We start from the raw sequence: 21,853 nt of genomic DNA, 5'->3' as shown, positions 1-21,853 counted from the left end.
CATTGAGCTCGTTCTTATAGACACATGGATGAGATGAAACAGCTGGAAATGTAAAAACACATGATGACACTGAGCAATTTACTCCTTCCAGGTAGGATTAGTTCTTCTCTCTAAAGTTTTAGGCAGTCTCTTCCCAAATAATCCAAGAGCCAGAGCAAGAGTACAAATGTGGGTCCACATATTCTAAGTCTAACTATGTAAAAATTCTAAGTCAAGCTAAATACTATTGGATAAAATATGTTCTATCCTCTTATCTTGACAAATACACCTTCAAGACCCCAGGAAGCCCAGGCTGAGTCTAATTTGTGACTAGGAGTCCTGCACCTGCCTTGGGCCCTCTCTCCTACCTCCAGCTCTGGCCTGCACGATGAAGAGTCTCCCACACAAAGGCGAGCACACCTGAGCTTGCACCTCGAGCCCTGTCCACACTCTCCAGACACCACCCTGTAGACCTCTGTGCACCCGCGGCAGTGAGACCTGCTCTCGGGAGGAAATACCGGGGAGCAGGCCTTCACAAGTCCCGGAGGAGCACTCTGAGCGGTTGGGCAGGAAATTCTAGGGCACTCTGAGGATGCTGAGTACTCTGGACAGGCTCTTGGCCTTGGCCCTGACCGTTCTTGCCCTGTGAGCAGGGGCACAGCTGGAGGAGGGCCAGAGCCCGGCAGGTCTGGGGTAGAGCCTAAAGAGTATTTGGAATTGAAAATAAAACCTCTATGAAAGTCACACTTAAAAAGCTGCAGTCTTTGCAGCTACCCCCAGATTCTGGGGGACAAAAAGAAGAAGAAAAAGAAGAAGAAGAAGGGTATTTCTTATTTGAATTTAACTACTTCTGAAGGCCTCTGGTCAACTTTTCCTCTTGTTCTCCAAGGTAAGATTATTTCCCCTTTGGCATTAAAAGGGAAACTAGATCAGTTGTGTGAAAAATCAAAAATGATGTATTTTATCAACTTCGAACTTGTCCCAAGGCTTTCTCCTGCACTGTGTTAAATAATAGAAGTCTTTCTAATTGAATTTCTTTGTGTGCAGCATATGCTGGGTGACATTATGCCAGCATCTTGCTCTAAGCAGCAAAACGTTCTTCATAAAAGCATTACGATCCGGAGCATCATTCTGCGTGTGGGGAAGGAAGACACAACTGTAGCAGCTTGAAACCACATAAAAACAGTGCCTCTGAAATGTAATTGTGAAAACACATTGCAACAAACCAGGGGGGGATATTTAAGATTACAGGATGAAACCAAAAACAAAGAGGAAAGAAGAGAGGGAGGGAAAGAGGCTCGGAGGAAGGAAGGGATGCCAGAAGGGAGGGAGGAAAGCACCGTGGCACACCTCTGTCTATAGGATCAAAGCAATAACGTCTTGAGTGTCCTAGTGTTCCTAGTGCAGGCTAATCTAGATATTCATTTCCCCTCGACAGTCACCATCCTTCAGAGGTGGGGTTACAAATGGACGTGTTGTGGACTGAGGCAATAACTAGTGTGAAGTAACACATGGTTCTGTTCTTTACCCCAAGGATCCTGGAGCTTCAGCAGAACGGTGACATGGACATCCTGAAGCACAAATGGTGGCCGAAGAATGGCCAGTGTGACCTGTACTCCTCAGTTGACACAAAGCAGAAAGGAGGCGCCCTGGACATAAAGAGCTTTGCAGGGGTTTTTTGTATCCTGGCTGCTGGAATTGTCCTCTCCTGCTTTATAGCCATGCTGGAGACGTGGTGGAACAAGAGGAAAGGCTCCCGGGTCCCATCAAAAGAGGTACTTGATTGAGAGCTTGGGCACTGTGTTGAGCCAACAAGCAGGCTGTATCCCAGGGAGGATAACCACAGGGAAGGAGAGCATGTGTTGGGGGTGGTCCTGGTTTCTTCTTTCCCTGAAGAGTGAACATAAATCTGTGAAACGTAAAAATCGGTAAGACCAATACCGATTTCCATTTTAGGGCATCCCAGATAAATGAAGAGGAGACTATACTGTTTGAAAGACTGACGATTTCCTGTGCTGTATGAGCTTTGAAATTCTCCCAAATCTCAGGATAGACTTTAATTCAATGAATTTTTAAAGGCTGTGATTCCCTTGACCGGTTCACAAAGATGCTTATCATCTCATTTCAATTAGTTGTTTAAGTTATAGGTAAATAACTTGTATCTCTAAGAGTCAGCCTAAAAAATCCAATACTACAGTTAAATAATCAGAATTCTCTCTTCACCATAGAAGTGGCTACTTCCCTCTATCGGCATGTAGACCTATAGAAGTGATGATATGTTTTTAGCTCTTTGATGGCTCGAAGCTTAACAAATCTACTCCATGGAATTCTCTAGAATTTGATTTTTCTCCTTGAGTCAGCTTAACTCCAGGGCCATATTAGAATTTTTCCAGAGATCTGAAAGAATAATTGCAGAGTTACACATAATTTCTCTTTTAAAGTGACATGTGCCTTATTTTCATCAAAAATTATGGGATTTATAAACTATCAGAGAAAATCTGAAGTTAAAATGAACTACTTGATTCACTTATCCTATTTCCACTGAGCAGAAAAGGTGAAAATTTTTTAAATAAAAATTTTAAAAAATTTTTAAATAAACCATATTCACCAAAGCTTCGCAAATTAAAATGGAAAACAATCCCAATTTGCTGAATGATTTGATTTGCTGGACAGTTTTAAAGAAGGACCATTCTAGACTTTCTGTAACTAGACAGGCTAACTGATGCCTAGAGCGAATCCTGAGAGGATCTGCTTTAATACACAAATAAAAATGACTTCTCATTTGCATAAGGATTCTTGCATGTTAATGTATTCTTTCAAACAGATTGTTTTCCAAAGTTGTCTAAGGAGTCCTTTCTACCACCTTAAATGCAAAATTGATTGGTACCATTTATAAGGAAAAGCTTGACTTAGTGAAGATAAATCTTAGCTTCCTTCCTGTCTGAATAATCATACATTCTAAATTAGTGGAGTATGAACTAAAAATTAATCAGGTTTTATTGTAGTGTTTTCTTTGTGGAATAGGCTTCTGGTATCTCTACTGACACTGATTCAATGCAAAAGACCACAGTAATGCAAGATTATAGCCGAGACTTCATATTCTCGAAAATCTGGAAATTAAGGACTCCCCAAGCTCCTTATATTTTGAATTACTATATATGATATTAAATTCTTGCATTATTATATCTTTTGATGGATGACTATATTATAGTTTCTGTGGGAACCATAAAATTATATCTCTCAACCCTCTAAAGTCTCAGTGATAATATTGCATTAATGAGTATTTTTTATTGGATTTTGAAATGAGAAAGGAGAAGAAAAAACAGTGAGGTACATCAAAATATTTTTCACTGAGGAACACTATAATAGCACAATGAAAAAAATACATACTCCATTCTAATTTATGACACCTAATCCAGATCTTATGAACAAATATTTTCTCCTCTTATGATTAATAGGTATTTTTAAGTCCTCATAAATTTAATTTATTGGACTTGGCTATAAATAACACTGATAAAAAGGGAAATTTTATTTCTTGCCAGTTTGATTTTTGAAATGTTGGGCTCTAATGCTCACTTTTAGTAAAAATCCTAAGGGATTGATAAAATGGTTTCAACTCCAGAAATCTGAGGTTTCACTTCCTTTTGCTTTATTAAGTATCTTCTTACTAAGACTCCATTAGCATAGCTCAAAGCATCTTTGATTTAGAGGCCATTTAGCATAAACCCAACCCTAAACTAAAGCTATCACTCACATGTCATGACTTGAAGGGGAGGGGTCTCTAAGGTCCCACTGACGTCACAGTATTGCCTCATTCCAGTACTAGACAACCGAGTGTTTGAAATCCCTCAACTGGGCATTGAGTCTCTTGTGTTGAATGTTGCTCTCTCTGAACAATCTCACATATCTCTAACCTAGGGAGAAATAACACTTTAACAGTCACTAACACTTTAGTGTGAACTAGCATATCAGCATATCATATCACTTTTCTCCAAGAATGGAAAGTTAAGGTTAGGAGCAAGTAGTGGAAAGGAGCAAAAAGCCAACTTGGAATGAGACACCCTGAAAAAGGAGGAAGCATGTGGAAAGAAGAGGTGGGGTGGGGGGACGAGCTGCTAAAACCATACTTTTTATTTGTGCAATTTTGCCTGGGTCTATCTGTGCTCCTGTGGCAGGCAATCACCCGCCTACTGCTTCCATATTTTGTAGTTGCATGTGGCGTATGCTCACTTTAGAACTTTGACTGCAAGAAAAATATTTATTATTGATAACCTTAGCATCATATTGGTACCCCCAGAACCCAGCACAGTGCCTGCCTCATATTAGGTGCTCGATGAATATTTGTTAAATGAATAAACCCCAAAGTTCAGTTAATTACATATCATGTTTGCTGAACTACTTTTTTTTTTTTTTTTTTTTTACCATGGAAGCTAGTACTGATGAGAACCTTATCTTCTTTTTCTTCATCTCCAGGATGACAAGGAAATTGACCTGGAGCACCTCCATAGACGTGTAAATAGCTTGTGCACAGATGACGACAGCCCCCATAAACAGTTTTCCACCTCGTCAATTGACTTGACCCCTCTGGACATTGACACTTTGCCAACACGACAAGCCCTGGAGCAAATCAGTGATTTCAGGAACACTCATATTACCACAACCACCTTTATCCCAGAGCAGATCCAGACTCTTAGCCGCACACTATCAGCTAAAGCTGCCTCTGGTTTCGCTTTTGGCAACGTGCCTGAGCACCGAACTGGCCCTTTTAGGCACAGGGCACCTAATGGGGGCTTTTTCAGGAGTCCTATAAAAACAATGTCATCTATTCCTTATCAACCAACTCCTACCCTGGGGCTCAATCTGGGTAATGATCCAGACCGAGGCACCTCCATATGAGCAGCCAACAAAATCTCTTCACTGTTTCTTTCGTAGGACTCCCTTTGCAAGGAGCAACTGTAATATCGTGGGACTAACATGGATGTAACATTTTTTTTTTAAAGAATCAGGATGATTAGTAACAATTTCAGTTCGTTCTCCTCTCCTTCTTCCTCTTCTCTCTCCTCCATTTCTTGCTCTCTCTTTCCGTACATTTTCCTCCACTTTTTTTCATTACTCAACTTGTTCCCCCAGAATATAGTATACTAGGATCCTATTAGTCCGCTTTTCATATACTGTACTTCAAGGATAGGAAATGTGCACTGAGTACCCTAAAGGTATATGCAGGATTCATTTTACATAAAGGCCTCTTACGTAACATTTCTCTATTTTTGAAAATATAATTGCAATAACTTCAGTCTTTCTACATTCTTCTGCTGCATCCATACAATGCTCCACTGCTGTTGAGTGTCCTTTAACTGTGGACCAAAGGCAATCCCTGCAGTGTTTATAAAATAACTTAAAGACCGTTCAGGCCACATAATATGAGAATGCAATTTTGTAGGATTACAAAAAAGCCATTAATATGCCAGACAAGACTACAGTTAAAACTACTCTCGCACTGCAACAGTGCATATGACCTTTATGTGATTGTACAGTATTAAAGTTTTTTCTCATGTACAGTAAACTTTATCATATGGCAGAAGCCTCTATTGTGTTAAATAAATTAGTATCTCATATATATATATACATATATATGCACCTATATAATGTGTATATATATTAAAAGGCGGCCATTGCTATTGCAATTCATTTAATAAAGCTTTAGTTAAAAACGAAAAGTATTGTATACAGGAACTGTGTACAGCGCAGGGGGTCTTTTCAGTTAGAAAAGGCAGGTTGCTTTATTGTTATTCTGACTCGCGTTGTTTGCCGACAGAGAATATTTTATACTTTTGTTATTAAAACATCCAGGGCGGTTTAATATTTGTTCCTCGATGTAACTCATTTGAATAGGTTTTGCATTTGTTATTCGGCAGTGTATAAAGTTAACCTTGATAACTTTACTTTTAATTAATTATCTAAATGGAAAATGCTATTAGCTGAACCACGTCCACAACAGCACATAGAGCTCTGTTAAGAGTTTAAACGTAGATCATTGAAGGTTAATAAATTCTCTTCCGAAGCAGTAAGCCAATCGATACAACTGTAGCTGGGGAGCGGGGGGAGCCCGTAAGAAATATTGATGTGGCCTTAATTACCATCATACATTATCCTAAAGAAGAAAATATGATAACCGTGCTGGGCTCTCAACCAAACCCCCCTTTTTATTCAGTTCTGTTTGGAGGAGTTACGTATTTTTTACATTAGTGCCAAGTGTCTAGAAAGATGACAGCAAAAACGTGCCTCTTTGCGCACACCCTTTTCGAGTAGCATTCTTACCTGTTAGAAACGTAGAATGAACTTTGTTTGTAATCCTTAAATTAAAATGTGGTAAGTAGGAAGCAAGAACTTATCCTGTGTTTTCACGCAGCCATACACTTCTTTTAATCTAATTCATTCTGTGGCTAGGATTGATATAGGAATCGACCTATGTGATTTGCTTTAGGAGACATTAAAAGGTATATTCTTAAGGTATATTCTATTTTGATGCTAATTCTGTTCTGGGGAGCATCTTGTACTGTCACTGTTTTTGTACTAAATCTTCAAATATTGTCTACTGTGTAAGACAGAAAAATTTCTTATCATGCAAAAACCATTTTGTTTCCAGGGTAACAAGTACCTAAGTGCATGCACAACTTGTTTTCCCTTGTAACATTCACGATCTCATTCATGACTCTGATTTTAAAACAAAAAATCTTTACCACAAGCTCTATAGGTACACACCAGATGTCACAGTGATTCGAGCTATCAACAAACTGTTAATCATGTACAATATTGAAAATAGGCCTATTTTGATGTATTGCCTATTATACAAATACACAAAACACTTTTTGGAGGCCTCAGTTATGAGTGGCAGAGCTTTCTGTGTATAATTTGTCTAAATAATTTGTCTAATAAAAATGTTTTCTAAACTTGCTCTCATACCATTGAAGTCTTAACTATCAAATTTGAAAATGCTTACTCTTTCACAGATCGAACTGAATTTTTCTAAAAGTTTATCTTGAGTTGATTAAAGCATAAAATACATTACGTTTTACTAGCAGAACTATGTGAAATGAGTGATCTCTAGAAACGATACTAAGTGATGTCCTAAACCGATGAAAGACTGCCTTTCTGCTCTTTGACACTATCTGAAACAATATATTTGTTTTTCTTCGTGGATGTCTCTGTGAACATTTTTTGGGAGAGATTTATCCTATTTCATGTAAACAATACAACCATTATAAGAATAGCAGGATGAGAGTTTGTTACATCAAAAAAAAAAAAGAAAATTAAAGGTAATTATTATATTTTGAATTTATGTATTAATTATTTCTTTGCTGTTAGGGAAATATTCATCATGCTGAATCTATTAATTTGAACTTGACTCCAGGATTATTTCTAATAGTGTTGTTTTCTGCATTTGAACAACAATATTTAATTCATCTACCATTTAACTCACTCAATGAATATATATCTGAAGATATATTCAATTTAGATTAAAATCTATGCTGTTCTAAAATTCCATTAAACATGATCTTTTAAATGTTGGCAGCAGGAGGAACTGTAGAGGTCGAGCTTATCTCTTTCGTCTTACAAATAAGGGGACATAAAATGCTAAGAGGCTGTGACTTGCCCAAATGTTTGACAATCTAAGATTAAAAACTAGGTCTTTTTTTTTTTAACTCGCTGTGCTTCGGCAGGTCCCGTGCTTGTCAACGCAGGATGGCTCGGGTACAATGCCTCCGCCAGTCCTCTCCCCACGCCTAGGCTGCAAATCTCTAGGACCCTTCCTTCCTCGTCTGGGGCCACAGAGAGCATCTGCTTCAACCGCTCTTTTTACAGATGGGAAAAGGAACACCCAGGGTACTTCCCCAAGGTCGGAGCTCCCGGCAGAGCTCAGGCCAGATCCTGCTTCTGTCTATTGCTCCTTCCTTTAGTCCCCTGTCTGCCTGGTTCACACCACTTACACCAATCTTGCCATTCCAAAACAACGCAAATCCCTTGTATCCACGTACTTTTACTCGACTCAGATATCAAGTTTTTTCCTTTGGTGAGTCATTAAGAGAACTTGTTGTCACTTTCAACCACATCCGAACTTACGCACAGGTTTTGATTTAATCATACATTAGAAAATTGTAAGACCTCCTTTCTTCCTCATACATATCAAGCTACAGGCATCTGTCATTTTCTTAATTATGTTACTTTTCATCTCTTTTACTTTGGGATTGGTTGTCATTTGAATAAATACTTTAAAAAATAGACTTTGCTGAATGGTACTTTGCTTCATCAGTTAAAAAGAAAAAAAAGTGAGAAGGTCCATTCACCCTACATGATACCTTCTAAGCCACACAATTGGATGACAGATTATTAGTATTTTATAACCAGAACTTTGGAATGGTGAAACACATTCAGGATTATGAGTATAGCAAATAAGGCAGAGCTAAGAACTTTTGTACGGGTAAACATAGGTTTATCCTTAAACATACAGCTCATGATAATTGATAAAATACAATGGGCTCATTAAAAATTGGCTTCCTTCTAGAGTGCTTTTATTTCTAAAAACAAATCCTACTTCCAATCCTTGTGACCAGATATTAAATGGCTAGCAATTATGGCCACAGTTACCATTTTAACAAATTTTAGTAGACACTCTCTCATGAGGTAGCGTATATGAGCTCCCTTGGGTGGAAATGACTTATCTGACATTGAAAAATCAGGAAATAAAGCTTCTTAGATTTGATAGATTTAATTCAATTCTATTAGTGTTTACCAAAAACCTATTATGTGAAAACCCCTGTGCTAAGCAGTTACTCATGGCATAAATGAATACAGATGTTTGGGAACGGGGGTGGAGATTTTCTACCCCCCAGCTCTTTCCTTGCCCCATATCAACATGCGAGATAGAGAGGCCACCTCACAGACCTGCTGAGGTGGCAAAATGAGTCAACCCAAACCAATCCTCTTTGGGCCTGGGCAGTCCAACTTACTGGAGCAATCCATGCTGGTAGTTCTCAAGGGCTAATTGAGTCTGTCTTCTTAGATTCAGATCACCTTCACAGAGAAGACTTGGAGATTTCCCAAGATGCCAGACCACAAGGCCAAATTTTCAGAAATGTGAAAATTATCGTAAGCCACAGGCAAACTAATATCTAACCCTTTCTTCTTATCAACACCTGCATACCATTCAGAGACTGATTCTGACCCTCAGGTGTCCACTTCGGAATGGAGCAGCCCACAATAACTCATTTTCTATCCCTGCAGGTCTAATCAATTGTGATAGAGCTCTACAGTGTTTCAAACAATTTACTCCAAAGGAACCAAACATAGTAAATCTGATTCAGGGCACTTTTCAACTTTTATAAACTTTTATTTACATGGCAACTAAGGCCCCTAGCCACCTTTCCTGTCATTTAAGACACAGGATACAGTGTGACCTCTGAGCCCTATGAATGCATAGTGTTTTACAGGCTGCCCACCATGACAGCAGCCTTCAACCCACACATACTTCCAGAAGAACAGAAACTTCATGGGTTTGCTCTATTTTATAGAGCTGCACAGAAGCATGGAGCAGTTATTCCACACAATGATTCAGCCTACCAGGGGGATAGGAACAGACTGTAGGAGCAGTCTCTCTCTTACCTGAATTTCCAAGTTTCTACTTTTTCAATAGTTTTCATTTGTTTCCATGTAATATTAGGAATAAAGTAAAAATTATTCAGATTTGAGAAATTGTCTTCGTTATCTAGAAGCTCTACCCTGACTTGCTATTACACACAATTTAGGACCAACCATCACCTTTTGACTAATTTTGCACATTTCCTTGAATTTCTTCAGAGTGGAGAAAAGAAATTGGCTGTGCTTTTGGACATGTGACTTTCCTCATGCTGTAGACGTGCTTTCTAGCCTTTGTGAGGAATGAGGGCCTGGTTTCCTTTTGGAGAAACCCTATAGGTGCAGCTTGAGAATTGGCAGCAGATTTCAAAAGTCTCAAACTATCTGTGATGTGATAGAAATTCATAAAACCTTCAGGACATTAATTCTCGTTAATTAAAAACTAATTAAGCTTCATAACAGCTGCTTTAGAAGGAGAAGCATATGTCACAAAATCAAAGAATGACACAACATCAGAACCAGAGAAGAGATGAAAAACATTACTTTTAATAAATATTTTGCCTGCCACAAGATTTGAAATATGAGTAGAAGGCAAACTTTAAGTTTTTAAGTTGCTATATTTTATTTTTAAACTGGTGGTAGTGAAAAATTTTGGGAATTAACTAGCCTACCTCTGTGACTATTTTTAATCTTTAAAAGTTGGACATCAAATTACAGCTTGCTTTTTCACTACACAAAAGATTCATAGTAGGGGGCCTTTAAGAATCAGTTCTTCTAATGTGCAATAAAATAATATTTAATTTGCAAAAATTTAGGTTATATAAAACTTTTCTGGTTTTATAAAACAGCCACTTCCAGGAAGCAAGGGGTTCCTACATCTGTGTCACCCTAGACAAATCAGGAGCTGATAGTGAATATTGACGTCTTCTCCAGAATTATATTAAAGTTGGCTTTCAGATTATTACTAGCTCTCTATTGATATATGTTGACAAAAGTTGGCTGTAATATTTGTTTTTAGAAATAAAAACATACTAAAATTAAGTTGAAAATAGAGGTGTCACATGTGCAGCTCATCTAATTTGACTTTTTCACTCTAGAAATCATTACTCAATACCTAATATGCTCAAGTACTTCTGTAGGCAATGTTTAAAAAAGCTTTGAACATTAGTTGTTAGATGGATTATAAGTGTATCATATGTCTGTATTTGATAAATATCAAATACAGAATTTTCATTCACACATAATGTTTTTTAATGAGTACAATACCTCTTTCCAAAAGAACATATTAAAAATAAAAATTAAAAATAGCTAAGCAGTGCAGCAAGATATACACATACTTGGGACTCCCAGATTCAATTCTGCATGACTAAGCATTTTAAGACTTATTTCTCACTCACTCAGATTTCTCCATGGAAATATGGTAAAAATGACTGAGCAACACGTGTGCAAAACCACTTCTCACATGTGTAGCCCCCAAAGTTTTTGGTGTGTGCAATTAACGTGGTAAGTCTTATAATACAGTCCAATCACCAACAGTTAATATATTTTAATTAATTCTTTCTTCTTCATCATCATTAAATGAAGTTTTTAATTCTTACCCATAATAGTGATTTTATGTCTTTTGTTTTTAACTAGTATTAGTACTTGTAAATAAACTTTAGCAAGCCTGCAAAGAAAATATTAGGAACAAAATGATCACAGAAGATCAATCAGTCCATCGGCTAATACTGAGTACCTGTCATGAGCAAGGCACCCTAGGGCAAAGGTTCCCTCCCTGGCACAAGGCACACTCCTGAGCCAGCAGTGGTTCCAGTGCTGAAGGATTGATGTCCTCACTTCCCAGGGTGGTAGGTGGACCCCGGGGCTAGAATTCTGCCCAAGAGCAGCTTTGTTCATTTACACTTGCAATTTCCTAAGAAAGTTTCCAATTTGGAGAAACAAAATATAAAGATCCGAGAGTTAAATAAAAACTCATGGTTTAGATAACATTGGGAGACAAGAATATAAATTATATCATGATGCAGAATATATTTAATTGTCAAATTAGCACTATAAGGAAACTATCCTATGAGAAGAGAGGAAGAACGAGGCTGTGTGGCTTGGGATGGTTTCATGGAATAAGTGGAAATTTACCCTAAGCATAGAGAATATGGAAGATCAGAAGAATGCAAAAGGACTTCCAAGTGGAGGGTACAGTACAGCCAAATGCACAAGGATGGGAAAGAATGTTTGTAGGAGCAGTAGACCACGGTGTCTAGAACATGGGTCTTATGTCAGGAAGCAGCAGGAAGTAAAGCTTGGGTGAGATTGTGGAAAGCCTGAAGGCTGGGCTTAAGAGATTACACTATATCCTGTTCTTTCATTCATTCATGTCTTCAACGTATGTTCACTGAGGTCCTACTATGTGCAAGACACTATTGTAGGTGTTGGGGATACACCAGTAAACAAGACAGAAATCTCTGCCCTCATGGAGTTTACAATCAACTGGAAGAGACAGACAATAAGCAGGGTAGATAAGTGAAGTACATAGTCTGTTAGATGATAAGTGCTGTAGAGAAGAACAAAGAGGATGAGTAAGAAGGCCAGAGTGAGAGTGGGGATTTGTTATTTTAAAAAAGGTGGCCAGGGGAGGCCTCACTGATAAATTGACATTTGACTGAAGCCTTAAAGAGAATGAGGGAGTTAGTCATGTTGCTATCTTGGGAAAGAACATTCCAGACTTTTGGAATAGTTAGCACAAAGGCTCTGAGGTGAGAGTGTGCTGGGCATGTTTGAAGAAGCAGGAAGACCAATGTGGCTAAACCAGAATAAGTGATGGGAGAGAGGGTCATAGAAGAACATCTCAGAAAGGTAACACAGGGCCCACCTCATAAGGCTTTATAGGATGTTGTGGGGATTTTGGCTTCTATTCTGCAAGAGTTGGGAAAGCGTTGGAGAGTTTTGAGCAAAGTGGAATGCCTGTTACTAGTTCCAATAGGTTGATTACAAAGCCAGCTGTAAATCAATCTTTGGATCATAAGTGCTGCCACTTTCTCACCATCCCTTGGGCCTAAATATTTGCCACCATTTTGAGTGTTATGGGAGAGTGACGTGATGGTGCCAGTTGCTGGCCAGGCTTCCATTGGAATTTCAGCCCTTGAACCATCAAGAGAGATTAAAGCTGGGCTGGTGTTCACATAGGCTCACAACCATGGAATGTATGGAGAACTCCATCATGGGCAGTGGGGAGACCCTGAAGATTCTGACCAAAGGAGAAACACACTCTTAAAGAGATGGTTTAAAAAGATTATAGTGGTAGTAATTCTTAGAATGGAATGGAGAATGGACCAATTAACAGGCTCATGCAAAACAGCACAGGTATGGGCTGCACTTCTGTGGTAGCCCAGAAAAGGAAAGAAGATACAGATGGTAGATATATTTTGAAGGAAGAATCAAGAGAACTTGAAGATTAACTGAATATAAAGTGTAAAAGAGAAAAACAAGTCAAAGATGACTGATTTTTCAAATTCGGATACTAGAAAGAGGGAAATAATTTTTACCAGAAAGTGCTAAAATCAGAAGACTATCTGTTTTGTTAATCTTCATTTTTCCTAAGTTGAGGGGTTTAAGAAGAAGAAATCATAGAATGGAGAACTATTTCTTTTCCTTCATTATGACCTGGATGATGAAGGATTCTTAACACGCGGAGGGGAGCTGAGGATCATCTAGAGTCCCTGGTTTTTAAACTGTGCTCCCCATATTCCTGAGGGTTTTTCTCCAGACTTATGGGGGTGCTGTTATGCCAGAGGGAGGCCCCCTGGGCTTCAGTCAGAGCAGCTCTGCTTTGATCTCTTCATGTGTTCGACTTCCAGTAAAGATTTCCCTCACTCTCCGAAGAACACGTTACTGACAGGTGACCAAAACCTCAGCTCAGCTGTTTTCTGAGGCAGCCCATTACAGTATTCAACAATTCTAATTGTCTCATTGTTAGATTATTCTTCCTTACAGCTGGGCTTGGTGTGTTGAAAGTTGCTCCCTTTTGGTTCTTTGAAATGCTACAGAACAAGCATCATCCCTCTTTCCCACATGACATTTAGCGTGTTTCCCAGACAGTGAATACCCAGAAGTGACCAAACTGTCCTGTGATACAGTGACAGTGACTCAAATCCTATAATTGGGGCTTGAAATAGACCCACCACCTCCAACATCCTAAGGAGAGAATGAGCTGGAGCAAAGTCCCCTTCCACCAGGCTCGCAAGAACAACCGTGGAGCAGCCATACCTGAATAGAAAACCAAAAAATGCTTCTAAATACAGACTTGTCTTATGAAAGGAACAAACTAAAATTAAGCCAAACATCACAAACACCTACTATGTGAAAGCCAGTACACTTGGCACTCTAAGTCATTCAAATACCTGTGGAACTGTGTTTGGTTCCCCATAGTCACTATGTGCTTTTAGTTCTGAGTCTATTTCAACTCGAGAGTTCAGAAAGCGTCCGCTAATACAGTTAAGAGTACTATAAGAGAATAAAAAGCTGGGGCTGAAATACTCATCAACACCAATCATGTCCTCTGAGAGTTTAAGAGGTGAGCTTCCACCAAGCACGCGCCATCAAAAACACTACTTGGATTTCATTCTGGATGTTTTCAGCCAGTTCCAATTCTCTCTCAACGCTGAGGTCATGATGATGGTTCACTTTTAAGAGATCAAAGATGATTTCCCAATTCTAAGGAAAAAATGTCACATATCAAATACAAAACAAGAAATAGGTAGTATGAGCCTTTATGAATTTAGAATAACTTTGGTAAAACTTGCTTTTCAAACAGAGAATGTAATTCTTGCAATTTACTCTTGCCCCACAATCTTACTTTTAAAGTATAAGCCATGAATCACACACTCACACACGCAACTAATCCTTCTTTCCTATAGAAGAGAATAGCACACAAATTGTGTACATGTCTTGTATTGAATATCTACACAATGTAAGAATTTTAAGATAGTTTGCAGAGGCATATGTTTCTAAATTGCACTTAATAAAATACACAGCATATATCCCCAGCTAGAATTATTTCAAATGTAGGGAAGTTTAATCATTCTTGTCTGAAGAAGTAAGTTTTCATTTTCTGCTTCAATTTTTTTTTTTTAACGATTGGCACCTGAGCTAACATCTGTTGTCAATCTTCTTGGGGTTTTTTTTCTCCTTCTTCTTCTCCCCAAAGCCCCCCAGTACATAGTTGTATATTCTAGTAGTAGGTCCTCTGGTTGTGCTATGTGGGATGCCGCCTCAGCGGGGCTTGATGAACGGTGCCATGTCTGCGCCCAGAATACGACCCAGAGAAACCCTGGGCCGCCACAGCGGAGTACACAAACTTAACCACTCGGCCATGGGTCATCCCCTCTGCTTCAATTCTTGCCCTTTGCGGGCCAATATTTATGTTCTCCTAAATACAGCAACCATGGAGAGGGAGGACAAGCTGACCATGGGCCAGGTACCACATACATGTTTCACTCGATTCTCATAATATCTCTGCAAGTTGCTGTTGCTGATACTAATTGAACAATTTAAAAACAAACAAAACCTAAGTCTCTGAAAAGTTAAGTAACTGGGCCAAGGTCATATATCAGTAAGTGACCAAAACAGAATTCAAACCCACATCTCTCTAACTCAGAAACCCATGTCCTTTCCACCACAATAGGTTGTTCCCAGGATCAAAGGGAGGTGGGAGGTAGAGGGCCCTTCTAGAGTCCCTCAGTGCAGCGAGAGGCTTTGTACACAACGGGGATCCACAAAAATCAACTAGTCCTCACTAGCTGAGTACATTTTTGATACAGAATCTACAAGTGATGAATAAAATATCCATAAAAGATGAATACAGATGCGTCGTAGTGGCTTAGAAAATGTAAACAGATTCCAAGAAATACCCTGCCAGATTAGCATACTTTTCTGGTCTTCTTCCCTCTTTCTTAGAATCCCTCTACTGGAAACATTAGAAAAACAAACCCCTATTGAGTCAACTTACATACTGCTCTATTACATGACCCCTTTGTTCCAGCCCTGCTGCTACTAGACAAGTTGAAGCATGTGTTAGCCTCTACCTGGACCATTGCACTAGGTCTCCCAAGCTACACTCTTCTCCAGCTCACATCTTACCTGTTCATCTTACTAGGTAATCTTATTAAAGTACTTCTCAAGTCAGGTTGCTCCATCATTTAATTTTTTCCATGGTGTTTCTATGGCCCACTAACTAACAGCTGAGCACCTTAGCCAAGATGTCTTCCAGCAGGAAGTACTAAGGCAGCCTTCACAGAGAAACACTATTTGAGCCAAGGAGATAGTATTTTGACAATTAGAGATATGAATGTAGACTATAAAAGCCATGTGCAAAGAGGAAATGGGGAAATATAATTGACAAGTAGAGGACTGGGAATAAGGCTATTTGGCTTGAAAGAGGGGCTCTTATGGAGACAGACAATAGATAAGGTGACATAATTGGTTCGTGGATACATTCGACAATTATATTTTGAGATTGCATTATATATATGACCAGATGCTAGGCAGTGTGGTACGTACAAACACGACAGGCTCTCAAGGCTGCTATGGAAGAGACGTCATGTATACACCTGAGCACAACGTAAGGCAAGATAGGACATGTTCCATGAAATTGATATAACGTATTATAGAAATTCAGAGAAGGGAGACGTGATACCGTTCCAGATATCCTTCTATTGAAATATAGCAAAAATTATAATTTTAAATGATATACAATAAGTACTCAAAACTAATCCAGAGTGTTTTGAGGATTCAGAGAAAGGCAAGATCTTTTCTCACCAGGGTGATAAAACATCTTCATGGAGAAGAGAGTTTTGGAACTAGGCTTAAAAAGGAGTATAATGTCCGCAGATACAGAACAGGAAAAGACATTTTTAGACAAAGGGATAGATACGATCCAAGTCACAGGGAAGGAAAGCACAAAACACATTTGGGAAAGATCAAATAATGTGGTTGCAGCATACGGCCCGTGAAGAACAGTCAGGACACGAGACGACAAAACTATAAAGATCAAATCCAACCACCTCCCTAATGTTTGAGCCTCATCCCTTTGACAGTCTATTCCATTTCTGAACAGCTGTGAATATTAGAAATATGATGGTGTTTACAGTCTACTGGGGAAGACAGACAATTTAACAGGCAATGAAAATAAATTGTGATAAATGCTATAGTAATGGGAATGCAAAGTGATTTGCAACCCAGAGTAGGGACAGGAAAATCTCTCCGGCCGGGATTCCAAGCTAGACCTAAGGGATAATTTAGAGTTAGCCAGGCAAAGAAAACAGGGGCTGTTAGACCTGTTTACCAGCATACGCAAACACACGAAGCCAGAGGGCAAGATTTGCTCCAGGGACTGAAGGAAGTCACCCTAGCTGGAACTTAGAGGGAAAGGAGAATATCAAGAGGATAAAATGAAAAGGTAGAGAGCAGGTCTTGAAATGCTTCATAAACCATGTTGAAGAATTTATATTTTTAAGGAATGAAGTTCCAGGCATCACTAGGTAACCACTGAAGAGTTTAGAGTGGATTAGGGACCTGATCATATTCTTATTTTAAAGATTCATTCTCGCTGCCCTAGGAGAAAGTTTTGGAATGCGACAAGATTTGAGAAAGGGAGGCCAGTGAGGAGCCTGGAGTGGCAATGGAGGTGTAGTCCAAGTCTGGGAGTGCAGCAGGGACGGGAGGAGGTGGAAAGATTCTGGAGAGAGTTGTGGCAGGAACGGGGTCTGAGTCTGGACTTGAGTCATTTTTTGAAGTATTTAGTGTAAGTGAAATCATGGGAGGTAATAAAATCATTCAAGAAATAAGTGAGTCTGTTTAACAGAAAATAAAGTGTGGGCACAGAACCCTGAGGAAGATCGATATGTTATCAAAGGACAGAAGAGCATCCCAGCTAAAAGAGAATGAGGAAAAAAACTATAGGAGGGAGTCATCTCAAACATCAGAGGAAGAGAGCATTTCAACAGAGTGGTCAACACTGTCAAGTGCCACTCGGAGAAGGAGAAGTAGCCACTAGAATTAGCATCGTGAAGGTCCTCAGAATCTTGGGAAGAACAGTGTTGAGGAGAAGGGTGGAGACTGAGGCAGACTGTAGTTGGTAGAAGGGCAAATACACCGTTCTTCCAAAGAATATGGTGACCAAAAAGAGAAGAAAAAAGAAGCTGGACCTGGAGGAGGAACAGGATCCAAGGAGGGGTTTGGTTTGTTTCCAACATAAGAGAGACTTGAGCACATTTAAATGCAATAGGAAGGAACCGGGAGTGAGGCCAATGTCGAGAGGACAGCAGCAAGCGGGGTATTCAAAAGGTGAAAAGGAATAGGATCCAGAGCACCACTAGTCTTCAACAGGAGAGGGGCACATGCTTTATTCTAACTGCATGGACAAGTGAAAGGATGAGTGTGAATACAAGGTAATTTCTAGCTTCAGTAGCAGGTTGCTTAGTGAGAGCTCTGTTGGATTTTCTTTTCCCTAAGATGGAAGCAAATCACTAGTGAAGGTCAAGTGTCAGAGGTTTTAGAAGAATAAGGAATGGGAGAGCTGACTAGAGCAATACAGATGGACCGGTGTACAGCTTTGAGGGCTCAGCTGAGACTGGAGTCCATGACCTTATGACAGCCTAATCTGTACAGGTGTAATTTTTTTCAACCATTCTCAGCACCTACTATTTAGCTACAGGAAGACAGAAAGTTGGGTTTAACCACCGTTGTAGATGTGACGTAAGTATGAATAAACAGCAGAGTGACCACTCATAGTACTAAACAAATGTTCATTTTAATGGGGTGTCCCAGTGGTATATGAAGTATCGAAGGAGGCCATATTAATTAGTGTAAATAATGCTACTTGCTATAAAAAAGTACTCTCCTTCCGAAAATCTTAGTGACTTAATATAGTGGATGATTTTTTCACTGACATAAAGTTCAGAGACAAGCAGAGGATCGTCTTCCATGTGCTGATCTTCAACCCAGGTTCCTTCTATCTAGTCGCTCTCGTGCCCCAGGACCTTGGAGTCCTCGGATGCATCTTCTGCATCCAGCTGGCAGACGAGGGAGAGAACATGGAGGATTGGGGGAATTTTAATGCCCCAGATCTAGAAGCAGCACTCATCACTTCCACCCACATTCCATTGGCTTGTCCTGCGACCACATGGAAACAGTTTCGATGAGCATCTGACCTGACTGCCATAGAGGCACAGAATCAAGTTAAGAGGCTTTGTAAGTCTAAACATAAAGAAATAACAGGCTGAGCAAAATAAAAAGCAGTTGAAATGAAACGGAAAGCACATTGCTTTTCTGAGAAAATCAACAGAATTTGGTTATTGGTTGGATCAAGGATGATAAACAAGGTTCTGCCTAAAGTACAGCATTAAAAGGAACTGCAAGGTCAAAATTCAGGGTCAGTGAGGTCTACCCAAACCATCCTATTTGAAGTTATGACCCCTCCCCGCAACATGTCTCATTTCCCCTTACATGGCTCAATTCTTTGTCATAGCACATAGCACCTTCTAACATGCTATGTAATTGACTTGCTTGTTACTGTCTTTCTCCTCCCACTATGATGCAATCAAACTGAGGGCAGGGATTTTCACTATTTTGTTCATTGCTCTTTTCTCAGTGCCTGAAACAATGTCTGGCATATGGAGGGTCATTGAATTGTTACTTCTTGAATGATTGAATGTCATGAAATTAACAAGGTCCATTATGGTGAGGTCAAGTTGAGGTGGGAAACCCACCGTATTTCCTAATGCTGGCTTAGCTGCAGAAAGGGAGGAAGACTCCAACACCCTGACAGACACTGCTGGCTGGATATTTGGAGGAACAGTAGACTCAGGGAGAATATCCCATATGTGGAGTGAAAGATGATGTTCAGTTTTAGAAACATCGTATTTGAAATGAAAGTAAAATATCCAAGTGGATGTGTTCAGTAAGACATAGAAAGTGTAGAACCTGGATTTAGCTAAAATTTTCTGAACTGAAGTCTCAGGATAAGACGAAAAGTTATTCAATGGGCAATGAAATCTTTGAGAGGACAAATTATATGATCTAAGGAACATTCAAGGATAATTAATCTAGAGGTTTCCTATTGGATAGAATAACGATATCACAACTTAATTCTGTCAAAAAATATTCTGATAAGGAAAATATTTACAGCACTGTTTAAATCAATATCAGTGTTCTTACATACAGTGTAGCATATACACAAAAGAAGTCAAAAGCTTGTTTTCTCACGGTTCTCCTGTTGAAAAATGCTCAGCATCTCCGCCCTCTTGTGGTGGTTCTGGGTCAAAACAGGCTTCTCCCTCCAGGCGTCCTGAATTGAACTCTTCGTTGACCACACCACGAAAGAACAGACACCTTCCTATTGTCCTGCATCTGTGTTCTTGGGGAACAGAGAAACAACCTCTTTTCTCCTTACAGTCTTTCTCTTCTTCAAATCCTACCCCCAAAGTAATAGCTAAAACACGTGGACGATAGTAATACTAGCAAAAATCAGAGTGAACAAATACAAATGCTAGACAGACGACCTAAAGTTTTCTATAATTCGAATTTTCAGTAAATAATGATATAAATGACTTTTAGTTGCTACTCTAAGTATTTGAATTTCATCTAAAATAGTTATTATGAAATTTAATAGGAAATAAGTAAAAATATTAATGCCATATCTATATGTAAAAATACTTAGAAACATTGAAGATAATGTGCTAGCTCCACACTAACTGATAATTAGGGGTTTTTTTTAAATAAAGAAATTGCTAATGTTTCAGCCATGACTTCACTCGGCAGAATAGCTGGCCTGATACCGAGCAAATGCTTCCTCCCACTAACACATGGAAGGGGAACCTAGCCGGGGACCCCAGCGTGATCTCCACCAAAACCAATTTCCCAATCCAGCACACAGCACAAAAAAACTACGTTCTTGAGATACTTTTTGGTGTCCCATTTTTCTAATGTTTTCTTCATAAAACGTTGACTGAAATTACAGTAAAATACCCTCCATAATCTCATATTTTACTATCCCCATTAGAATAACAGGAGACATATGGCACTATATTTGGAAAAAAAAAATTCAAGTAAGATCAGTTTAAGAGTAGTTTCAGAGGCTAATTGTTATATAAGACTTAAATATCCACAGAGTCTCTAAAATTGATGAGTATGAGTTTCAGAAATATCCGAACTTCTAGAGAATTTTAGAAAATTTGAAACATTTTAAGAAATATTTAAAAACTTAACAGTTTCTCCATATATAACCAAAATATAAACAGTGGTTTCCCTTAATTGCTTTTTAGAACATAATACAATAAAACTAGCATGAATAATTCAATATAATTATCTAAAGTGATTATTTAGAATCTAAGATAGAAAATAAGGTAAAACAAAGGTCCCTAATTTACAAAAAGTTCCTTTCCAGTTCATTTACAAGTCACTTATTTGAACACATAGCATAGGATTTCATGGGGGAAAAGATATACATAATAGTTGCTTTTTAGGTTAGCCTTCCAAACACGTTGTTTAACCATTGTTGAAATATTTTTAAATGTCTTAAAAACAATAGCTTACATTAAATAGATTCTTGTACAAAGAGAAAGACACCATACATAATATGAAAGAGCATAGCATTTTAAATATTTTTAGAATACTGGTGTCCTGAGAAGATAGATTTAGTGTCATTATCAAGAACAGGGAGTCTGAGGCCCCCGAATTCAAATCCATCATTTGTCAGCTGTGTTACCCTAGGCAAGCTGCTCAATCTCTCTGTGTTTCATCTTCCTCATCCATAGAATGGAAATAATAATACGACATTCCTGCCAGTATTGCTGAAAGGATTTAATGTCTTAACATTGAATGGGAAGCACTTAGAACAGTTCCTTCTTCACAGCAGGCTTAAAATAGTGTTATAATGTTATTCCGCACACATTTCTGCTTAAGATAATGCAAGAATTAGTAAAAGATAAATGCTGCAAGAGTGCAAAATATAGTAAAAGCTAATGTTTTATCTTTCAAGCCAGTTCTATGAGATCTTTATTGAAAGAGATGTGCAAATGAAAACATACGCATTCGTCTCTCTGCTGCTGAGCACTTTCGTACAGTCTCGTGAAACTTTTTAATATAAAGTAAAAAAGTGTTTAAACATTCAAATTTTAGAAGTATAAATTTTATTCCAAAGAAAGCAGACCTTTACGTATGCAATACAGGCATTTCACCATGCCTTCAG

General features: G+C 38.8%; 1 protein-coding gene across 3 annotated transcripts in view; it reads left to right on the top strand.

Annotated features, from left to right (window-relative positions):
* GRID2 (glutamate ionotropic receptor delta type subunit 2) overlaps window positions 1-21,853 on the top strand; it is a 1,392,659-nt gene that overhangs the window by 1,353,327 nt on the left and 17,479 nt on the right. For 2 of the 3 annotated variants that reach the window (XM_070505363.1, XM_070505362.1), the window contains exon 15: window positions 1,514-1,754. In XM_070505363.1, the coding sequence (XP_070361464.1) occupies window positions 1,514-1,754 (241 nt within the window). Of the gene's footprint in view, window positions 1-1,513; window positions 1,755-4,452; window positions 7,290-21,853 lie in introns of those variants that run through there. The other variant, XM_014838689.3, reaches the window with a different exon arrangement.

This window comes from Equus asinus, chromosome 3 (assembly GCF_041296235.1).
Source record: "Equus asinus isolate D_3611 breed Donkey chromosome 3, EquAss-T2T_v2, whole genome shotgun sequence".
NCBI lineage: Eukaryota > Metazoa > Chordata > Mammalia > Perissodactyla > Equidae > Equus > Equus asinus.
This window is presented reverse-complemented; position numbering and strand designations above follow the sequence as displayed.